Source organism: Eubalaena glacialis, chromosome 11, assembly GCF_028564815.1.
Source record: "Eubalaena glacialis isolate mEubGla1 chromosome 11, mEubGla1.1.hap2.+ XY, whole genome shotgun sequence".
Lineage (NCBI taxonomy): Eukaryota > Metazoa > Chordata > Mammalia > Artiodactyla > Balaenidae > Eubalaena > Eubalaena glacialis.
The window spans coordinates 103,374,922-103,396,425 of NC_083726.1; the positions used below are offsets into that span (position 1 = coordinate 103,374,922).

Sequence of the window (21,504 nt, forward strand, 5' to 3'; positions counted from 1 at the left end):
TTAGCGTCTTCTCTGGTTGCCAAATCAGATTTCCCTGGAAGAGTTTGAAAAAAATGTTTCTTGTTCTAGGCTCTTCGGCGTAACGGGAAACTGTGCTGCTTGTAGCAAGCTTATCCCTGCCTTTGAGATGGTGATGCGCGCCAAGGACAATGTTTACCACCTCGACTGCTTTGCATGTCAGCTTTGTAATCAGAGGTAAGCAGATTGCATTCTGCAAAAAACAGTAAATCTCTCTTCGCTGGCTATGTATTTAATAGGCAGGAATTATTTTAGTACACTTTACTTAAAGCAACTTATCTCAGCATTTTTGTTTCCTGCAACCATTCATTCAGGGCCAGAAACATATCACTGAGAAGGAGAAGGGTCTCAAGGCTACCCTTCTACCCCAAAGAGCTGCATCATAGTACAGGATGTGATAGGAAATGAACACTGAGATATATGAAAACGTTATAGAAGACTTTCTCTTCTTATTCATTCTTTACAGTTTTTCTGTCTTTTAAAAAGTAAGTTTAAAATATCTCTACTTTTAGTACTACTTCTGTGAGCAAACAAATTTACACTGAGGAAAATACACAGGAATTTGTGGCAGGCAGTGTGTATTCATCTTATTTTTCATACTTACAGTTGCCCTATCTCTTGATTTCTTATCTTGAATTTTAACCTTGTTATATATGTACTTTTCAAGTTGCTTCAAATCTCTTTGGGAACGAGGTCGGATACAATTATCAGCATCGGAGAGGCAGCATTGGACGATGGAAAGAGTATTGCACAGGGAATCTAGAAACCTAAATTCCAGTCTGGACTCTCCCTAACAAGATGTGTGAGCATAAACCAACTATTTTAGTTCTCTGTTTTCTCCTTTATAACATAAGGGAGCTGGATTAGTCAATTTCAGAGAACTCTCTCATCTCAGAGTATTATGACTTCCTTCCATTTTTCCAAAGTGAAAATAATAACTTTTAATTCTAGTGTGAGCCATATACTACCATACCAGTTTTACGTAATAAATGCGGAGGATGTTAGAATATTAAAATATACATATCATTAAAATACATTTCAAAAATTACTGCACTTGATGGATTTTAATGAAAATAAATTCAGCACAGGTGTGAAAACACCTGAACATGGAAAATATTCAGTAAATATTAGTTTTGTCAAGTTCTCAGTTACTATAATTGGCCGTTTTGCCCTTCAATGCAGTATCTTCTTACGAGGCGCTATAGAGTAGTAGAAAGAGTATGACGTTTACAGTGAGAACTGGATTCAGATTCCATCCCCACCATATGCTAGCTGTGCAGTCTTGCGTAAGTCACTTAATTTCTCTGAGTTTGGTTTGCACATCCTTAAAATGGAGACACTAACGTCTATCCTGCAGATTTTGAAAATTAAATGAAAGAATTTATAAGTACCAGGAACACAATAAGTTCTCAAAAATTAGTTCTTTTACCATATAATATTTCACTAACTTGCTTTTTACATAAGATATCTCCTGCTAAATGTAGATGTTCAGAATCTGGCCTAGTATACCTCACAATGTATAATTTACCCAGGAAATAATTCAAGAAGTCATCTTGCAACATCTTGAGTCTTCCCAATAGATGTTTGGAATCAAAGTAGGTTGATTCAGTCTGTAGTGACACTTAGCCAAAAATAAATTAGCAAATGCACATATTTTTTAATGTAAGGATATGAATACAAGAACACAAATGTCCACACATCCTTACAGACTCATTAATATGCATGAGCCTATATGTGTGTATGTTTTAAAGGTATATTAGTAGTAAATTTAGAATATTTTTGTTTACTTACCACATTTCGTCCACTAATAGCATTTACTAACAATAGAGTTATCTTTGTGCAACAATAACATTTACTGCTTTTCTACTTATAAACAATTACATATTTATAGTCGAAAATTTAGAAAATAGAAAGGGATAAAGAATAACATTGTCCCATATCTCACTGTTCTAAAAGAAATTATTTTAATATTTTGGTATGTGGCTAACCATACATTTTTCTGTGCATATGTGGCAAATGATATATAGCATAAACTTTATATTATACCCACATTTAAGCATCTTAAAGGAAAGTAACAAGGAAGAATCCTAATGTTTGTTACTTGGACATTTTCATTAATATAGTGTGCCTTTTTCCCTGCCTTTAAAAATTCTTTTCTGATATTTTAAGCTTTCTTGTGTTCAGTTTTATGGATAAAGCTTCATATATTATTAAATCAGTCTTCTGTCATCAGATGTGTAGGTTGTTTCTTCAAGTTTTTATATCATCAGTATTATCAATCTAATGTGGACTTTGTAAACAAATACTCAAATCTGTGTCAGGCTTAATTCACAGGAGCATAGTTAATTAGACAAACCATATAACAGTTTAAAGGCTTACATTATATATTGCCAAAGTGCTCTCTGGAAAACTTATACCCATTATTCTCACACCAGAAAAGAAAAAACAATGCATTCCCTCACATAAGTTCCAACACTGGGAATTATTATTTTAAAAGAAATCCTTGCCACCTTGAGGGATGAAAGATGGTATCATTTTTAGTTAACATTTATTTGATTACTAGTGACCCTTTGATATTTTTTCTATTAGGGAACAGCCTGTTTATTCCTTTTGTCCATTTTTCTCGTAGGGCAGGCTTACCTATTTTATCCGTGTTCTACACAGAAAATTAAAACATCATTCAAGTGCTAAACCCAGCCTAAATTCTATTATGATGCAAAGTCATTGTAGGTTGTTAATGCTATTTACAAATCGTGTATCAATTTTATTTCACCATTGAAATAAAAAGTTGCATTCACAATTACGTCTGTCTCCTCAGTGGAACTCAGTCAAGCAAGACAAACACTCCTAAATTTTGACTCTAAAACTGTTCGCATTCTTACTGCTGCAGAATACTGTTCTAGTATCATTATTAAAGTACCTAATATATTTCTGTGTGCGCTTCATTTATTACATGCCGTAATGGGACTGAATATCTTTAGTGCTGGATATGCACAATTAACACTTTGTTATTGTCTTGTCACTTCCATCCCTACAAGACAAACTTCTTTAATGCAAGAAGTCAGCTAATCTTCATCAGTCAAGCAAAGCAGACAAATTTTGTTACTCTGAATCCAGAAGTTTTCAATATAGGAGACTCTCCTTATCCTTTGGCGTCTGCTTGGGAAATCTCTCCAATAAAGCCATCTGCCTCAGGAGCCTCTACTCATAGTAGCCAAATCATTGTCTTAGTATTGCACCTTTTCAAGTGACACACAAGGCCAATAGGTAATTTATAGGCACTTTCCCTTAAGCAAACTTTCTTAACCCCTGAAATTATGATTTTATAAATGCTTATGAATTTTATTTAGCAAGTCGTTTCATCTTAACTTTTAAATCACAATATCATTAAGATCTAAAGCATTTCTGAATGTTTAAAAAGGATAGTAGTAACAATGAACTTTCAAGATGGGTGAGCTTCTCTGTCCTTTTTAAAAGGGTATGGCTAAAAATGTGAATCCTGAATTAAAATCTAAAAGTTCATCTATTTTGAAAGGACCTGAAGAAGGTTATTTTGAACATCTTGTATGATAACTTGAATCTCATTCAGAATTGGAAAATTCTGAGTAATAGGTTAATTTCTTAAAGATAAGTAAGCCCCCCCTTAGAAAATTCTAGGAAACTAAATGATGGTTTTATAAGAGAAGGGAAAAAATGCTTGTTTGTAATGAAATTGCCTCAAATATGTAGAACTGTGTAACATTAAAGAAAAAAAGCACTGTGCTAGGCTCTGTGGAAACAGAGGTGAATAAAATCCAGTTTCTCTCTTAGGGGTATTTAGAGCTTAGGGAGAGACAGGCCATCAAAGACTCACAGAAGAGAAGAATGTAATCGATGCTAAACAGATCTATACTGAGGGAAGAGAGGTCTGTCCTTCTTGAAGTCTTAAGAAAGCACCAAAGGGTTGATGTCCTGGGTGTTAAAGGACTCTCTAGGACTGGTTAGGATATAGGAAGTGTGTCTGGTGTGGGGGGTGGAGGAAGTGAGGAAGGCTGGGTGCAGTGAGGAAAGGATTTTTCCAGACAGATGGAGCAGCCAGCAAGGCATGGAGGTGTGAAAGCATGTAATGTGTTCCGGAAATGAAAAGTGGTTCAGTGTGCTCAGAGATTAGAGAGGGAGTTTGGTAGGGACGTGGAGGAGTAGGGGATAGAGAGAGGAAATTGTAAAGGTAGGAAATCAGTGAACTAAAGTCAACATGAGTCCAAATTTAAATTATTCATCAAAAGTATCTTTGTTCTTTAAGGCTATTCAGTTCTAGAATAAGTCTGTCTTAACCAACATTTGTGGACCACCCACTTCAAGTGGTAGTACAGGTTATGGTGATATTTCAGAGGGTTCAAAAGAAATTTAACTCATGGTCATTTACCTCAGCACTGCTGCCCAGAGTGGGAAACCTGTTACACATTCATGAGAAAATTTGAAATGCCAAAGTAAATGATACCCCAATAAATAAGTGCTTTGGGAAAGATCAGAATGCATTGACGGGGTCAGGGAATACTGATGGAGGGAATGGAAACTAAAGAATTTTGATTGATTGATTGATTGAAGTATAGTTGCTGTACAATATTATATGTTACAGGGGTACAATATCCACAATTTTTAAAGGTTATACTCCATTTATAGTTATTATAAAATATTGGCTATGTTCCCCGTGTTGTACAGTATATCCGTATAGCTTATTTTATACCTAATCGCTTGTACCTCTTACTCCCCTACTCCTATATTCCCTTAAAAAAAGAATTTTTAGAATTTAAGCAGATGGAAAAAAGGGAGAAATATCCCTGGCTAGGGAACAGCTAAGCAAAGGTGAGAAGATTATTGTTAGCAAATAATAATAATGAGAGCAAATTTTTATACAGTGCTGATCACACACCAGACATCGTTCTGTTTTACATGTGCTAACTCATTTAGTTCTCAAAATAACCCAGAAGTAGGTACTATTATTAGCCTCATTTTACAGATGAGGAAGCTGAAATATAGAAAATTTAAATAACTTGCCCAAGATTACACAGATAGAAAAGGGTAGATTCAAAATTTGAACCCAGGCAGTCTGGATTTAATCTCTGGATTCAGAGCCAGTATGAGGACCCTGACCTGTTTCAAGATGAAGATTTTCTTTTCTGACAAAGTGGGTATAAATAGGAGTAGATATAGTGGAGTTAAAAAAAGGTAGATGCTAAATAATTGATAATGGGATTTGGGGTGTGGGTAGTGAAACTTGGTACAGAAAAGATTGTTGGGAATGCATTGTGTGATGACAACTGGGCTGTCATTGGGAAAAGACAGTAAATTTGTTCACAAGTGTACAGCGAGTATATAACCTGCACTTCTTACTGAAAACAAAGTACAGTATCAAAATCTCCATCTTTTAGTAACTGAGGATGCTAAATAGAACAGTAGAGACATTGGAAATATGGACTGGATCCCCTTTGTTTTTAAAGTGCTGTGGAAATGGAAATTAATTATAATTGGCAGTCACTAACCTTAGGAAAATAAGATGACTAAGTTAACATTTTCATTCTTAAAAAGGATGTCACAAATGAAAGCTTCCTAGCAGAGGCATTTGATAACCCGCTCAAAACTACTCTAAGCCCCGTATTTTATAGCGATGATTTCTTAATTATTGTCTGTACATTTCAAGTCTCTAAGACCATATGAATTCAACTAGAGTTACTCCAAAATATCTGGAAATTAAATCTATGATTAATTCTAAAACATTAAGATTAGGTGGCTTAATAATCTGATTGGGCATCTTTTTATTCCTTAATATATTTTTTTAATGATGACAGAATTAATTGAACTGACTATATCACAAGCGATTAAGATTAATTTATAAGGAAGATTATCAGTTTATTTTCAAGAATTTTAGCCTGACCTATTACTATATATACATACGCTATCCTCTGGCCATCACTATTTTTATAATATTTTTCTGAAATGCTAAATCTCATCAGGACCTGGTTATAGAACATTGGAAATTAGCCTTTCTTACAAAATCACAGTTATAGATCATTTTGTTAGGTGTCCAATATCTGCATTGCTATTCCTCTAATTTCTTCATGTTTATATATAGGACATTTTAAAGGAAGATATCAATCCTAATTGCAAAGCAATCATAATCTGTTCTTAACTATAGCTTTCAAAGCTGTTTTGTTTAAGTTATATGTGTGTGACATTCCTCACCTATGTTCTGTTTCATTTTGACCTTTAAGTAGAAATTGATATGCACATAAAAGGTACTTTATCCAGCTGACAACATATTAGTAACAACATATCTTAGGTAGGAATATTTTAGGTGAATTCCATTTGTATTGCAAACATCTCATTGAATAATAGGCTTTCTTTTGAAAAGCTATGTAAAGAAGTAATAATAATACAAAAAACCTATATAACTTCATAGACTCATGCTTCACCGCCTCCAGGTAAAAACATGGATTTTTTTTTAATTGCTTTCAGTCATTTATTTGTTTTTTTTTAATTAAAGTATAGTTGATTTACAATGTTGTGTTAATTTCTGCTGTACAGCTGAGTGATTCAGTATTACTATATATATATATTCTTTCTTTTATTCTTTTCCATTATGGTTTATCACAGGATACTGAATATGGTTCCCTGTGCTATACAGTAGAACCTTGTTGTTTATCCATTGTATATATAATAGTTTGCACCTGCTAATCCCAAACTTCCAATCCATCCCTCCCTCCCCCTCCCTTCTCCTTGGGAACCACAAGTCTGTTCTCTATGTCTGTGAATCTGTTTCCTAGATAAGTTCATTTGTGTCACATTTTAGATTCCACATGTAAGTGATATCATATGGTATTTGTCTTTCTCTTTTAGACGTACTTCACTTAGTATGAAAATCTTTTGGGACTTCCCTGGCAGTCCAGTGGTTAAGACTCCATGCTTCCTCTGCTGGGGGCACGGGTTTGATCCCTGGTCAGGGAACTAAGATCCCACAGGCCATGTGGCATGGCCAAAATTAATTAATTAAAAAATTGATGCAAAAAAATCCATGATGAACAAAAAATGAAAATTTAAAAAAAAATCTATGTCCATCCATATTGCTGCAAATGGCATTATTCCATTCTTTTTTGTGGCTAAGTAGTATTCCATTGTGTGTGTGTGTGTGTGTGTGTGTGTGTGTGTGTGTGTATACACCACATCTTCTTTATCCATTCATCTGTGAAAGCACAGTTAGGTTTCCATGTCTTGGCTATTGTGAATTGTAAAAGCATGGATCTTGACTCCAAAGAGACCAGGGTGCTTTTCCTTCCTCTACCATACACGTTCTAGCTATGGAACCTTGGGCAGGTTTTTAAAATTCTGGGAGGAAGTGTTAGGTTTTTCATCTGAAAAAGAGTGTTAATATTTACATTCTCAGTTGGATTTAAGGAATAAATGTGATCACTGTATATACATGCTTAGCCTTAGCACATGGTAAGTACTTTATAAAAGGTGATTATTTTAATTACCTACATTCCAAACATTGAGGGAAGGCTTTACATATTACATTTCTACTCTTTACTGCCAACCTACAGAACTTACTGATGTTAAAGATAAAAATCCTGAAGTTTCATTTTCAATATCGTGAATGGAAGGTTGGAATTTGAACCCTATTCATTGCAAATGTCTCTCTGCCTTTCATATACTTCTTATTTTAACATTCCTACCATCCAGTGATGTAGTTGTTTTATCTTACCGACAGAGAACTGACTCAGAGAGAGTATGAAATACACCCTATATCTTGCATTGAGTAAGTGAGAGCCACAGGGCTCAGGACCAAATCCCCAGGCTCTTGGTTCAGTGCTTTTCTCACTATAATTACTCTGATTGTATTAATCTACAAATAGAAATTACCTAAATTTCAAGGCCCCTGAAGGTAAGGATGACATGACACAACATGACAAAAAAAACCAAAAACAAAACACGTTTTTATTTGATAGCAAATAGAATTTGGAGGCTTGTTAACAAATTAAAGCAAAATTTTAGACAGTATGGAGTTGAAAAAGTACTTCCAGTTTAGTCGGTTTTTAGGGGAAAAAAAGATTCAATAACATCAGCTGGAACATGAGAGTATTTTATTAAAATTATTTATTTTTGATGGATATTTTATTATTAGCTTATTAGTCAGTTCAAATTAATTTCAACATTAATATAAAGTGAAAAATTTGAACAGTAATCAAATATATTCTGCATGCTACTTTATATAATCTCACATCAAAGATAAGTATCTAATCTGGCTACTTACCCCTGCCCAACAAAAGAAATATTTCCTTTTATTCAACATATCTTAGTGATCAGGATAATCTACAAAACCTGGTTTATTCAAACACCACTTTTTAAGCACAATATTTCAAGTTTATAGTTTGCAACTAATAAAAAGAATATATACTTAAAGTCCAAACTTGAATGTTCATTGTATCCAATAGCCTTGACCACAAACAACTGCAGGATTTCAAGATCAGGGCATAGTCTGTACTTTCAATCAGCATCATCAGCAGGCAGTAATCCTGGGGAAAAAAAGTAAATTCCACAAATAAACAGACCAATCCTCCTTTAAGAGGAAAGCTAGTTCTTTTCAATCCACTTTTTTTATTACACTATTTTCCCCTCTATCTACTTAGTTAGAATAAGGATAAATTTCCAAAGCTACCCAGTTGGAAAATAAATAGGTTCGCTGTTTGTCTAGCATTCCAATCTTTGCAAATGTAAATCAGCCCAACTGCTCCTCATTTAAACGTTCAACTTCACAAAACATTAAAGGGTGGCTTTCACGACACAATTTAATCTATCCACTAAGATTTCTGCTTGAACATCATTTGAAATTGACTATCTGATAAAGAGAGACCACTATCAAAGGTCAGTGAGGTCAACTTATATAATTACAAGTAGTTTTACTGGGTCAACTCTACCAGACACTGCTGTTTGAAGGTTAAATTGTTACAATTAAAAATATATACAAATCTCCCCAGAGTTACTTTATTGTTAAATGTACCGGAAACAGCACAAGCATTTTTTCTGACCTTAATTGTGTCCAAAGTGTCACCACTGGGAAATTATACAAAAAGGGCACTTATTAAAAACATTACAATCTTGCACATTAAACAGTGCTTTATAGAATAAAATACATAATTAGCTACTGGAAACTAGTTTATTTATCACATCAATATTAAGAAATTCATCAGGTTACTCCCTTTGGTTTAATTGGAAGTACTCTAAGAAATACATTTACTACTTCATAGTGGGTGAACTTGCCACAAACAAAGGAATATGGCCCAGCATCTGAGTCTGATGCAAAAATAACTTTCACTTCAGAACAATTACTTCCAAATTACGAGAATTTAATCACATTTTAATAACAGAGTAAAAGGAAGCTTTAAGTGAGAAGCTCTAAAATGGGCTATTTTCTAATCATTTGATTCGTTTTAATGCCTTTTACTTTTTTTATAAAACGGATAAATGGGCAATGATGAAAGCTTCCATAATCACTGCTGTGAAATATTATTATCATTGTTTTAATGAGTGTAACTATAGATCAGTTCTTTTTTTCTTTCCAATATGGTAAAAAAAAAAAAAAAATCACCTTTGCTGCCCAAGGTGTTTTCCTCAATGTTCTTATGAGTTTTATATATAAAAGTAGGATTTCAAATTTTGTGTGTAGCATTTCCTTAAATGACCAGAATGGTTTAATTTTGACAACAAGGCAATTTTCTAAGCCAAACTTTCAAACTCAGGGAATTACCATAAATTGAAATGATGAAATGATGATTAGGAAAAGAAATCTTCAAATCTATAGATCTGAGTGAAGTCATCTTAACCATTTTATTTTTGTAAATATTTTCAGATTTTGTGTGGGAGACAAATTTTTCCTAAAGAATAACATGATCCTTTGCCAGACGGACTACGAGGAAGGTTTAATGAAAGAAGGTTATGCACCCCAGGTTCGCTGATCTATCAACATCACCCCATTAAGAATACAAAGCACTCCATTCTTTTATCTTTTTTGCTCCACGTGTATATAAGAATTGACACAGGAACCAACTGAATAGCGTAGATATAGGAAAGCAGGATGGTTATATGGAATAAAAGGCGGACTGCATCTGTATGTAGTGAAATTGCCCCAGTTCAGAGTTGAATGTTTATTATAAAAGAAAAAAGTAATGTACATATTGCTGGATTTTTTTGCTTGCTATTCGTTTTTTTGTGTCACTTGGCATGAGATGTTTATTTTGGACTATTGTATATAATGTATTGTAATATTTGAAGCACAAATGTAATACAGTTTTATTGTGTTACCATTTGTGTTCTGTTTGCTTCTTTGTATTGTTGCATTTAGTACAATCAGTGTTTAAACTTACGGTATATTTATGCTTTCTGTATCTACCAGCTATTTTAAATGAGCTGTAACTTTCTAGTAAAGAATTGAAGAGCAAATCTCGCTAATGATACACATATAAAGCAAGTCTATCAACATTAAAAATACTGAAAAAGAAAGACACACAAAGCATTTTAGCAACGTCCACTTATTGCCACAATGATTTAGAGTCTATCAGTGTTCTCATTATCACCCCCTATTTTCAGGGGGTTAAAGATCAGCTTTAAAAAAATGCATAAAAATTTCATCTTAAAGCACTTTCATTTTTTACCAACGTGAAAAGTGCCATTTTTAGAATAACTTTAAAGCTTAACAGTTATCCTTTTAATACCCTTTTTTGTGTGTGTGCTCTTTACCTAGTCAATGGCTTTGTTTTGTTTCCTTCAGCCATTCACCGCTTATGTGAGCTAGTGCCTTTGGGTATCATGTAAAAATTTTCCAAAGGGTTACTTTAAAAAAGGGTTACCACAATTATGAGATAATTTTAAAATGATAAATTTCTTGTACAAATTTTGCCCAGATCTCTCCGTAAGAGGTAAGCGTATAATAACTTTATGATTTGATACATTTCTGGCACCAAAAGGTTTTGAGTGTGAATCTACTGAAACCATGATAATGCACATGGAATCTATGATCCTATTTGAGGAGTGAAGTCACTTTTGATCAGAGCGGGATAGTGCTCACAGAATCTTCTAGAAGAAGAGAAACAAAGGGATCGATAAAGAGCTGAGAACTGGTGATTATATATTTTTCTGTATTTACCTGCCACTTATTTTAATGTTCAAAAGTGAACACTTTAAAAATTTGCTGTGTCTTACTCTCATTGCTTTCTCTAAGTAATTACCTGCTCAGAATTTATCACACTTGGGCTGAAATCTGTCATTCCATTTTTTTAAAGGTGAAAGATTATTCCCTTATCTACATGATAGCTGATAAAAAAGAAAGCTTGCTAGAAACAAAAATTATGGAGACTGATTATTTAAATTACAATTAAGGAAATAAAGTTGCGACTGTGTTCCCTCCTTTGGGGTTGCTCACACTTTGCTTCTTTGCTTCCGTTCCTTGTACTCAAAACTACTTTTCAGCAGATCTGATTCCTCAACAGGCACAATGAAGCATATTTTTACTAGAGCAACTTTTAGTGCTGTGGGCTTTCTTTTTTCTTTTCTTTTTTTTTCTTGATCACTTGTATAGGATACAATATTTCCCAGTGTTACCTGCATACATACTTTGTCCTGCCGAATATGCATTGCAGATAAAAATTAAATGTGATACCTGAATTCTTGGTTTGGGCCAAAATATTAAACTGAAAAAACATGCTGGTGTGGATTTGAGTTGTTTTCAAACAAAGCTTTACTATGAACATGCATGTGTTCTCATTTTGCCTCTCATTTTTAAGAAAATGGTTCTGTGAAAAGTGAATGATATGTATTTTTACAGATGCTTCATGGTTGAGTGTTCAAGTCACATGTCCTCCAAATTTGAGATATACCCCCAAAAAAGAGTTTCAAAAATAGCAGTTTGGGGCCTACAAAATAACTATTGATATTGTTTTAGCCTTTGAGGCTTACATTTATTTCATGAAAAGACTTGCATAGCCAAAACCAAAAAATAGCAAAACAGAACAAATGGGAGGAAGGTGGGGGAAGATATGTAAGAAGTGGTTTTCCTAACACAGCCCTGCTAATCCCCATTAAGAGTTGTTTGAAATTCATGTGGATGTAAAAATGTAATTGTCCGTATCATTTTGCATCATCTTTTTTAGATTTAAATGGTTTTGCATATGCTTATCAATATGTCAAAATACTTGTAAATTGGGAACAAACTTCTCTCAGCTTCTTGAAGCTGTTCAATTATCCCTGCCACCCAAAGACCAAACAAGGTCTTTTGCTTAATCCTTTGGGAATTAATTCTTATGCTTTTTACTACAAACAAAATTACTCACCTGGATTAAAGATTAAGGCCTTAATCTCCTTAGATTATCTTTAATCTCCATAAAATGGTGGAACAAGACAGAAATAGGCCATTTTACAGCTAATTGCCCATAAATAGTAGCATTTTTGACTGAAGTACCAAGCTAATTGTCTCGACTACTCAAAGTCCCTGAATTGTTGTCAACTTTCCTCTTTGTGTTGTGTAGCCCCGATGTCACTTAGCTTGTTATCTGAAGCCTCCAGTAGAACATCTCCGATGGAGCATTGATTTCACAAGCAGCGAAAGCTCCCTTTCCAACACGCATCTCATGTAGGCTGCCTATGATGAGGGACCAGGCACTTCCACTCCACTAGAGTGCTGGCTGAGTTTAAAAGCTGACCTGTGTTTGTAATTTCACTTTCATCTTGCTTAATAAATATCTGCTGGATTCTTTCATTCATTTTTTTAATATTCGGATTTATGTTTTTAAAAGGGGTATTACACTATTTGGTTGCACTTAATGGGCAAAATCTAAGATGATACCTAGAAAGCATACTATGAAAAAGGAAAAGAAAAGTGTGTAAGGACATTTACTTTCAAAAGGTAAATCATAAGCAGACAAAGTACCTCAAATGCATTCTCCAAATATTATATTTAGGATCTCTGAGCTAGGTAGTTTGTTGCTATTTACTTTTGTGGGGAAAATAAAACTGTCAAAAATGAAGGTAGCAATTGCTGGGCATAATTTTGTACATTTATACAAATTTTAAGAGATCTTTCTGAAAGCAACCGTGTTGCTCTTGTCAGACTAAATTTCCAATTTCCTGGTTCCTGCATAATGAATTAAAACAAAAAACTCAACGAAATCCTAAATTTTCAGGAAGAATGTTGTTCCTTCACTGAACCAGGGTGCTAAAAATTACATCTGTAGTAAAACACACCATACGCTAGTGATTTCTTTTTAACTATCACTTTAGGCAAACCACTCTCTGGCTAGTCACTTAAAACAATTTCATAGAAATGATACTGGCCAAACATATTTAGTGTTCACTCAACTAAGCTGCAAAAACAAGGTACATGTTTATTGTAATAGGCCATTAACGCAGAACACAATTTTGGCAAAAGCCCTTTGATTATTACTTTTTCTTAAAAATGCCATTATGGATATTTCCTAAATGTGATTTTAATGCAATGTAAAGTAATAGGAAGCAAAGCTTTAATACAGCTATTATTTCACATGACATTTATTAAGTACCTACTATGTGACAGGCCTTGCCCTGAGCACTCAGCCTCCTGTGAGGCGGACCTAGGATACTTTGTGTGTCAGATAACTTTAGGGAGTCTTTGCACTGGTTTGTACTCATCTCAAACCTATGAATAATGAGCACACAAAAGCAAATACCGCCTTCTACCTGTTCAGCATGTCATTGGTATGAAAGCCCCAGAAAATATCTCAAGTAATCAATGTGTTCAGAGAATTATCTCACACAGGTTACTCATTAACTCAATAGCACATAATAAAAAAGAACATCAATTAATTAATGAGTCACCCTCAGATCGCTATGATTAACAGTAGCGCTCTGTTGAAACAGCCATTATAAATGGAGCTGCCTCTCTTTATTCATTGTTTTCAGTTGGCCCATTATTTGGCTGAAACCAGTGTCATATTTAACATGTGCCTGTAGGTAATTGTGCGATTAGTATCATAAATGAAGAATTCTGAACATCTACTGCTTATAAAACCTTATAATTGGTCAGGGAAAAAAATCAAGAAAAATCTCATTTTTGCTGTAGCTTCTTTTGAAGCCAAGCGATTGGAAGGGTATTACCTTTCTAAAAAGTATACTTTTTACATTTATAATCAAGATGTAAGACTTCCATGTTAAACATTAGAAGGATTAGCTGCTGAACACTTAAAAGTAAATTTTCCAATGTTTTAGAATACACATAATTTCAGGAACTTTTCACAAAGGCTAAAATATGCATGACCAGTTTTGAAACATTTTGGTACCCTCCCAAAAGGACATTTTTGCCTTTGGTGGGCCAGGTTGGGGAGGAGGTGTGGAGACTGGCAGTGATAGGGGACAAGATTATAAGAAATGCCAAGTATTACATGCAAAGTCACCAACGAAAGTTTCCCAACTATCTTGGTAAATGCCATTTCACTAAGCTTATAGAATAATTATAACAGTTCCCTTAGGTAAGTAAGAAACATCTGTTGGCAACACATAGCAGGTGTTAACAATTACACATACCGAAATTTTTTAAAATGTTAATTAAAAGAATTCTGTTTTCTGAAAAGGAAATTCAAAGATACTCCTGTTTTCAGCGTGCAGGTCACGTAATGCACAACATTGTAAAGCCCAGATCATCTTGGATCAAGTAGGTTTCGTGTTTGGTTCAGATCATTGCAATCAAAAGTGAATTGGAATTCATTGCACTTTTTACACAATGGGTATTCTGGGCTGAGGAGCTGAATACTCATGAAATTGGCATAGCGGAGCAGATTGCAGAATATTTTGGCTTTATTGGCAAGGTGGTCGCTGTTAACTATACCAAATTTAATGGACACAGTACAAAGAAAATGGGAGCAAGAGGTATGCAGGTAATAGATTATCCAAATCTTTTTTAACCCTGCTTCTGCAAAAGATTTTAAATCACATAAAATGAAACCGTCCATTTGTAACATGTAACATTATATTCCTCATCATCTGTAGTGTCTAACAACAGGTAACACTCACTGAACACTTACCATCTAGTATGTATGGTAAGTATTCAGTAAGTAGTATAAGTAGTAGTATGAGATTTTTCACTGCCCAGGTAATTTCCACAACACCCTCCTAACGTAGGTTCTATTAACCCCGTTTTGCAGATTTTAAATAAAAGTAAAGAGAGCTTACTTAACTTGTCCAAGGTCATACAGCTAAATAGTGAGATTTAAACATAAGTTTTCTGACTCTGGATCTATCTCTCAGAGAGTTTTCATTCTTATTAATGTCATTATCATCATCATCATCATCATCATCACTATGATGATTATGTTCTATCCAAAAACTAGTAGTAATCTGTGCTTGAGCAAAAATTCCAAACATTTCAGAGTTAATGCCATCTTTAAAAATGAAAATTGGAAATAAGAGTGATCATATTTTCCTACATGCAATCCACTTAGGAGCTCCTTCTTTCAACCTTTAAGAAATTTATTTGAGGCTACAGAGCCAGGAATAATAGAGGATCCCTAATAGAGCAGTATCAGGAACAAGAGGCAGTCAGCATAGACTTGAGAGTAGGAGTAGAAACCTGCAGTTGTCTGCAGCAGGATAAACATGCTGTGATGAGATGAGGCTAGACCGCTGCTCTCGGAAGTCAAGATAATCAGTGTGTTACCTGTCTTTGATATTTTATAACTTACTTCCACAAGATATGAAACAAACCGAAAGTCAGAATATCAATCTGTGTCAAACTGTGTGTTCACTTGTCTAAAATACACAAGGTGTCGAGGATGCTTGGTCCAGATCAGTGGCCAAATAATTAAGGAACTCTCCAGTCTCAGATTTACAATGGCAGGTTGAAGCAATAGTGGGCAAAGCAGCTATCCTTAACATAGAGCAAAATGCAATTGCCTGCATTCTCATACGACCACAGAAAAATCTGAGACCTCCTTCTTTCCATTGCTTCAAGTGCTTGCTGCCATCACCACAGCCACTTCCATGTATTGGGATCCTTTCGAACTTAAATCATTCCAGATTAAGTGGTCCTAATGGGAATTTCCACCCCGCAAGTGTTCCCGTATTTTCAGGATATAATTAGTACTTAATCTGAAGAGTTCAGAGCTGTGGTGATTACGGCAGAACATGGTCATACACAATTGCATAAACAATGTGCAAGTTCCTCAACTTAGGAAGCACAGTGGAAGACCCAAGAATTTTTAATTGTGTGAGACATTAGGTTAAGTTCAACATGACTTGCTAAAATATCCCTAAGAAAGTTTGGTGGAGCTGCTAGGTTGTCTCAAAGTTAAGCTTGACCTATAATTCCTTTATTATTCTTAGAATATCCTCAGTTTAGTATGAAGAGTAGCAGGGGTTCGGTGAAGACATAGAAACCACATCTGGGGCAGTTATTGATGCGTGAAAATAAAACATGGGATTGAAAATGAAACAAAAATTACATGGAAAGAGCCAGGAAACTTTGTAAAAAAAAAAACTGTTGGGCACTTTGCATGTGTGTAGCACCATATTAGGCATTTCTAAATTTTTTCTGCCTGAGAAACTTTGGTGCATAAAATATAATGTTCACTGCTATTTATTCTTTGTTTAATGCCCAATTTATTAAATATACCACTCTAACAAATGCAATTTCTCTAAACATTTGTACACCATTTAAACAGCTAATAAGCCAAACATGTAAATTTAATAAATCAGATCCAATCATTTAAACATTGATTAGAATCTTAGTCAAATTCTTCTAAACATTTCAATAAAATCCCATCTAATAAGCTTCAGTTCTTTAAAACCAGACAGAAATTCTCACTATGAGTCAAAATTTCTTTAAAAAAATTAAAGTTGTAACAAATATTATTAATTTAAAAAAATATTTCTATATTTTGCTTCATATCTTTCTAAGGTTACTTTAATAGTGTGTAATTCCTTTCAAAAATAGAGAATTTTCTCTCAACTAGCCGAGGTTGCAGGATCTGTATTTTTGACTCTCTGAACTTTGACTGGGGCACAAGAGTGAGCTACTCTGACCTAAATGATTCAAGTTTGAACCAGTGCCATCAGTTGGCCAATAATTTAATAATCATGCTTTTCTTTTACATCAATGGAACTCTTTAAAGTCTAAGTCTTTCACATAGGTTATAATTTCCCATAACTCAATGCTTTTCCTAAATTGATATGTGCTGACATTATTGAAAGCTTAGGTATGCCATTTTAATATCTTATTATAAGCTATAGGATCATTTAGAGATTTTTGTCTCCCAAGAAATAAGGAATTGAATCTATGCAGTCAAATTTCCTATTAGGACACTCGGCTAATCCTCTTTCTTGCACAAATTATTGGAGCTTCTTTTGAACTGATTATAATGCCTTACCACCTGTGTTGATTAGTCGATTAGTGTTTTTGGTATGATTTCACTTACAATTCTCTACATTTAATCTTCTCTACTTGGAAAATAGAGGCAAATACGAATTGACACTATACGTTCAGTAGAAGAAACAGTCCACATATACCATTTTATTTAGCTTTTTTGTATTAATATTTTAACTATTTTGTGTACTTTACATTAACTTTTCCCTATTTGAGTACAGTCGTAGACCCATGCTTTCATAGACTGGAAAGCATTGCAGGTGGATTTAGTAGTAGGTTATGTTTCAAGTATTTTGTGTGTGTGTGTATGTGTGTGTCTGTAGTTCTTACTGTAGGTGTCAATCAAAAAATTTGTTTTGAAAAATACTATCTTAGAAACTCAGAAAGCCAAAAATAAAGAGCTTGCAAGAAAATGCAGAGGGAAGCACAGCAAGGTGAGCAAAGGTGAACTGTTCCAGAAAAGGGTACTCACCTGAAAACTGCAGCGGCCAAACAGCTGCTGTGTAAAAGCAAAGGTAGAGGAAATCATTTTAGAGGGAGGGGACATTAGTTGGACATTGAAAAGAAGAGAATGAAGAAACAGAAGGGAAAGTCAAGAGCTGATACCATGGCTTAATCACCCATATCTGCAAGAGTTTACCTCACTCTTCACTAAGGATACTTGACAAGACCTTACTGATGCTACACTCTCATCGTCGGGTTTATGCAGACCTTGATTACTTTTTAGGTAAATATGGTTATTCTTTATCTCAAAACACAATTTTCTTAGACCCAATTAACCCTTATTTTTTTTCCATTGAAACCATTTAAGACATAAACATAGTGGTTAGCAGCATCAGCTTTGCCATCAGAGTGACAATAATCTTGAAAAAATTACTTAGTTCCATTAAGAGCAGTTTTCTCATCAGTAAAATGGGTAATAATACCTACTTCATAGGGTTTATTGAAAAATCAAATGAAACAATCTATGTTAAGTCCTTAACATAACGCCTAGTAATAGTATTCGGGTTATTTTTACTATTATTATTTTTATGAATTCCAAGTTCTATGAGAGCCTCTTTAGTGCTATTTGCCCTGATGGAGGTTAATCAGTCTGGGTGAGCATCAGGGGTGATTTATGCCCCAATAGGTAGACATGGGGCAAAGAATAACAATTACAGGTGAACATTCAACAAACAAACTAGAAAATTCCTTCTAAGCAAAATACTGAAATTCAGAGAGGAAATTAAATTGGGGATCTACACCATAGTCAGAGACATTGTGTGATAAAACATGTTCTTACTCTCTTTTTTTCATCTCAGAGATTTTGTGTATGTGTGTGTGTGTGTGTTGCCATGTATATGCCTTGCATTTATACTGGGATAACCTTCATTTCTGTTATTTAGCCAGAGGAACTCAATAATCACTATATTCATATAGTCAGTCATACATTTATTGGACACCTACTGCATGACAGAGTCTCCTCCATGTCCCCTGAGGAATACAATAAATAATCCTTGCATTCGAGGGAAGACAAGCCAATGACTATTAACCATGAAAAGTAATAACCTAGAAAGCAGAACTATCCACAAAGTGCTGTGGGAACATTGGGGAAGAAGTGATTTCTTCTGTCTGGGTGCATCAGAAAAGGCTTCACGATAGACATTTTGATTCAGTCTTGAAGAACCATTGGCAGATGGAGGGAATGTTGGTGTTTTACAGGGACCACTCTCAATTTAAGTTCATCAAGCACTTAGTTTCATGGTGACTCATCTAGCTGATAGGCAATAGAAAACGATCAAAGATTTTGAAAAGATATAGAGTATAATGAAGGCCAAAGTTTAAGAAGATTGGGGTTAGGGAGGGGCGAGAGGGGATGTTGATAGTTCAGACAAGAGAACTTTGTAAAAAAAAAAAAAAATACAAGGAAAGAGATAAGCACCTACACAGCATAATAACTATTGGGAAATAAAAGGTGAGTGGGAGTAGTGGGGAGAAGCAATAGGAAAGAGACAAATTACCAAGTATGACAGTTGGCTAAATGTAAAGGGAACAAGGGGGAAAGGTCAGATATGACTCTTGAGATGTGGGGATTTTTACCCTAAATTATTATAGCTAATGTAGCAAACCTAGAAAAGAGCATAAGAAGTGTACCCTGTTTGATGACACTCTGGGCGTAAGGCACACATCTCACGTCAAAGTGCAGAGTTATATTACTGCTTTAGAAATTCTTTGGGCTTTTAAGGAAAAAAGAAACATAAGACTATTGGTTGCTGTAGGAGACCTTGCTAGGTGTCTGTGCCCTTTTCCCCTTCATTCTTACTAACAGCATACAGGGCAGTGATGTGCCAAAGCAAACATTTTCATTTCGTGGATTCTTTTGTATCCAGGGATGGCCATTTGACACTGTTCTGGACCATGGGATGCAAAAATGAGTCATTGGAAGATCTGGGGATAACTTTTGCCTTTCCTGATCCAGGCACCACTTTTTCCTCTCTATTGGTCCCTTCTCCCCACCTGGAATGTAAGTGGGAGCTTGTGGAACAAATCCCAATGGGAGATTTGAACAGACTTGAACTATCCAGCTTACCTCTGGACATCTTGTCACTGTGGTTAGGTTCTTGTTACATGTGGTCAAAAGCAACCCCTAACTGACATATTTGTTTACAGAAACTTGAGAAATTTTATGGGTACATTATCTGACTTCAACTGTAGCCTGATTCAGAGAAGAGAAACTTTGCACTGAGTTTGTAAGACCCAACATTATGGTTTCCTTTCTTCTCCTCCTAATTTAGTTCCCTCCTGTCACATGAGAATCCATAATCCTCTAACAAAAGAAGCCAGAAGGTAAATTTTCTAGTGTATGTGTCTTATTTTCTCTTTGATCTTACATAACGCCAAGACTCTACCCTGACTTTTTGACATAAAGTTAGTATTTCCATCAGAATATTACAATTTATCTAATTTTACATATGGTCAGTGGGGAAGGCTGAGTTCTTATTAGACTGTCATAAAATAATATAGGTAGAAAGATGCAGGGAAATAGCAAAGGTATTTTCAAGTAATTAGTTGGAACTACAGACAGATCAAAAAGAAAGCCATTGTGCAAATGTCAGGCCATTCAAGGTTATTTCACCTTGAGGAGATAATGTCAGATCCCTGCTTTGGATATAATGGAAGTTTTGAAAGTTTTTCTGCCTCTCCCAAAATCTTGTCTGGAGATCATTCCTGATCTATGAAGTTCTTCTCTTGTCTGAAGAAAAAAAAAAGAAAAAGAAAGATAATATTTACGTATGTTTTACACAACTATACTTATTCAAAAACAGTTCTTCAATACGATATTTACCTTTCCTACTTTTGGGGGATATACAAATAGCCTTTATGAAAATACAATGATGGTAGATAATAGGTTTTGTTCTTTATTATCTTACTTGGAGAAATAAATAGTCACCTACTTCATTCTGTTTTCTCTATTTAAAATATATAGATATATTTAAGTGTATATATAAAATTGTGAAATCCATTAATTTGAGGTTGTTTTTTTGGGTGTAAATCCAAAATCTCATTTCAACCTTATGTCCCTCAAATAAAACCTCTCCATTTCCTAAATACCTTCCAAACTAATCTTATTCTTCACTCTGTCCAGATTCCAAGTGCTATGGGTTCCTCTATCAGCAGAAGAGGTAACTTAGAAATTCACTATCTTCCACGGCATCATCTCAAGAGTATCTCTATCCATCATTTTTCCTTCCTCCCTATGCTTCTAGGAACACTTATTCAGTAATTTCTATACACCAATCATGTTACAACATCCAGGAGCATGGAGAAAAAAGGGATGGAGAGGAAGGAAGAAACACCATGCCAAAGCTCCAAGACATACTTTCTACCCTCAAGTAGCTCGCAGTTTGTTGGGGAAGTGAGGGTAAAACAGCTCCATAGGTATGGGATGTATCAGAGGATGCACAAGATACTTTGAGAGCAGAAAGAAAGGAGTGCCTAATTTTGAGAGTATCAGCCATAAATTCTGAGAAAAATCACCTGAGTCTTGAGAAGTAGAGGTGCTTCCAGTAGATTAGGAAAAGGAAGGAAAG

General features: G+C 34.7%; 1 protein-coding gene across 2 annotated transcripts in view; it reads left to right on the forward strand.

The window, feature by feature from the left end:
• LMO3 (LIM domain only 3) overlaps positions 1–10,007 on the forward strand; it is a 54,372-nt gene extending 44,365 nt beyond the window's left edge. For both annotated transcript variants that reach the window (XM_061205322.1, XM_061205321.1), the window contains exons 3-4: positions 70–195; positions 9,902–10,007. In XM_061205322.1, the coding sequence (XP_061061305.1) occupies positions 70–195; positions 9,902–10,007 (232 nt within the window). The remainder of the gene's footprint in view (positions 1–69; positions 196–9,901) is intronic.
• Positions 10,008–21,504: the final 11,497 nt, after the last annotated feature.